The sequence below is a fragment of the Mandrillus leucophaeus genome, unplaced genomic scaffold, assembly GCF_000951045.1.
Source record: "Mandrillus leucophaeus isolate KB7577 unplaced genomic scaffold, Mleu.le_1.0 Scaffold693, whole genome shotgun sequence".
Taxonomy (NCBI): Eukaryota; Metazoa; Chordata; class Mammalia; order Primates; family Cercopithecidae; genus Mandrillus; species Mandrillus leucophaeus.
The window spans coordinates 518,635-520,048 of record NW_012107508.1 but is presented as its reverse complement, the minus strand read 5'-3'; the positions used below and the strand labels follow the sequence as shown (position 1 = coordinate 520,048).

General features: G+C 43.8%; 1 protein-coding gene across 1 annotated transcript in view; it reads right to left on the bottom strand.

Annotated features, from left to right (window-relative positions):
- The window catches only part of LOC105555638, a 100,740-nt gene that overhangs the window by 77,074 nt on the left and 22,252 nt on the right, over positions 1–1,414 (bottom strand). The window contains exon 6 of the mRNA XM_012002665.1: positions 693–845. Coding sequence (XP_011858055.1) covers positions 693–845 — 153 coding nt within the window. The remainder of the gene's footprint in view (positions 1–692; positions 846–1,414) is intronic.

The following is a 1,414-nucleotide window of genomic DNA, read 5'->3' as shown; positions in this document are numbered from 1 at the left end:
GATCGTGCCACTGCACTCCAGCCTGGGCAACACAGCGAGACTCCGAAAAAAAAAAAAAAAAAAAAATTAGTCAAGTGTGGTGGTGGGTGCCTATAATCCCAGGTACTGGGGAGGCTGAGGCAGGAGAATTGCTTGAACCTAGTAGGCGGAGGTTGCAGTGAGCTGAGATCAGGCCACTGCACTCCAGCTTGGGCAACACCGTGAGACTCTGTCTCAAAAAAAAAAAAAAAAAAGTTAATCTATAATTGTATCCCCAGCAAAACTATCTTTCAAGAATGAAGGTTATGTGTGATATGATAGCAGTCAAAATTTATAAACATGGAGAAATCTTGACAACATAATGTGAGTAAAAGAGTGAGTCATGAAATCATATACACAGTGTAATTCCATCTTTGTAAATAAACACATGCATGCATATGTAATAATATATTTGTCAATACCTGCAAATTTTAAGCCTTTAAAAAATATATTACATTTGGGTCATGGGTCCATGGATGTCAGTTCTAATATTTTCTCCATTTTAATGTTTGAAATATTTAACTTAAAATATAGTGTTGGTTTTTGTTTTGTTTTAGAGAAAACCTTGTAGCATATCAGTCAGCAACCACATGAACTACAGCTGGAACACATGATATAATATGCTTATATTCAATTCTAAGGTTTGAAGAAATATTTTTAAAACTGTAACTCACAAGTCTGGCAGTCTCTGGGTTGCTCAGTGGAAGGCCCCAGATGCAGATCTCTTTCGCCAGTGTGTAACACTCATCTTGAATTGTCATGAGCAAAGGTTCCAAGGAAACTGGTAGGATTCTTGGTGGGGAGTCATCAGATCTTACAAGCATAAACTGGAGTGTAAGAAAAAGACAGCATCTTTCTTCTCTCCTCTCCTCTCTTCTCCTTCCTTCCTTCCTTCCTTTATTCCTTCCCTCCCTCCTCCCTCTCACCTTTCTTCCTTCCTCCCTCCCTTCCTTCCTTTCCTCCTTCCTTCTGTCCTTCCTTCCCTCCTGCCTTCCCTCTTTCCTTCCTTCCTTCCCTCCCTCCTTCCTTCCCTCCTTCCTTCCTTCCCTCCCTCTTTCCTTCCCTCCTTCATTCCTTCCCCCCTTCCTTCCTTCCCTCCCTCCTTCCTTCCTCCCTCCCCCTCCTTTCCTTCCTTCCTTCCTTTCTTCCTTCTTCCTTCTTTCCTTCCTTCTTTGTTCCCTCTCCTCCCCTCTCCTCTCCTCTCTTCTCTTCTCCTTCCTTCCTTCTTTTCTTCCTTCCCTCCCTCCCTCTTTCCTTCCTCCCTCCTTCCCTTCCTCCCTCCTTCCCTACCTCCTTCCTTCCCTCCTTCCCTCCTTCTTTCCTCCCTCCCTCTCTTCCTCTCTCCCCCTCCTTTCCTTCCTTCCTTTCTTCCCTCCTTCCTTCCTTCTTCCTTCTT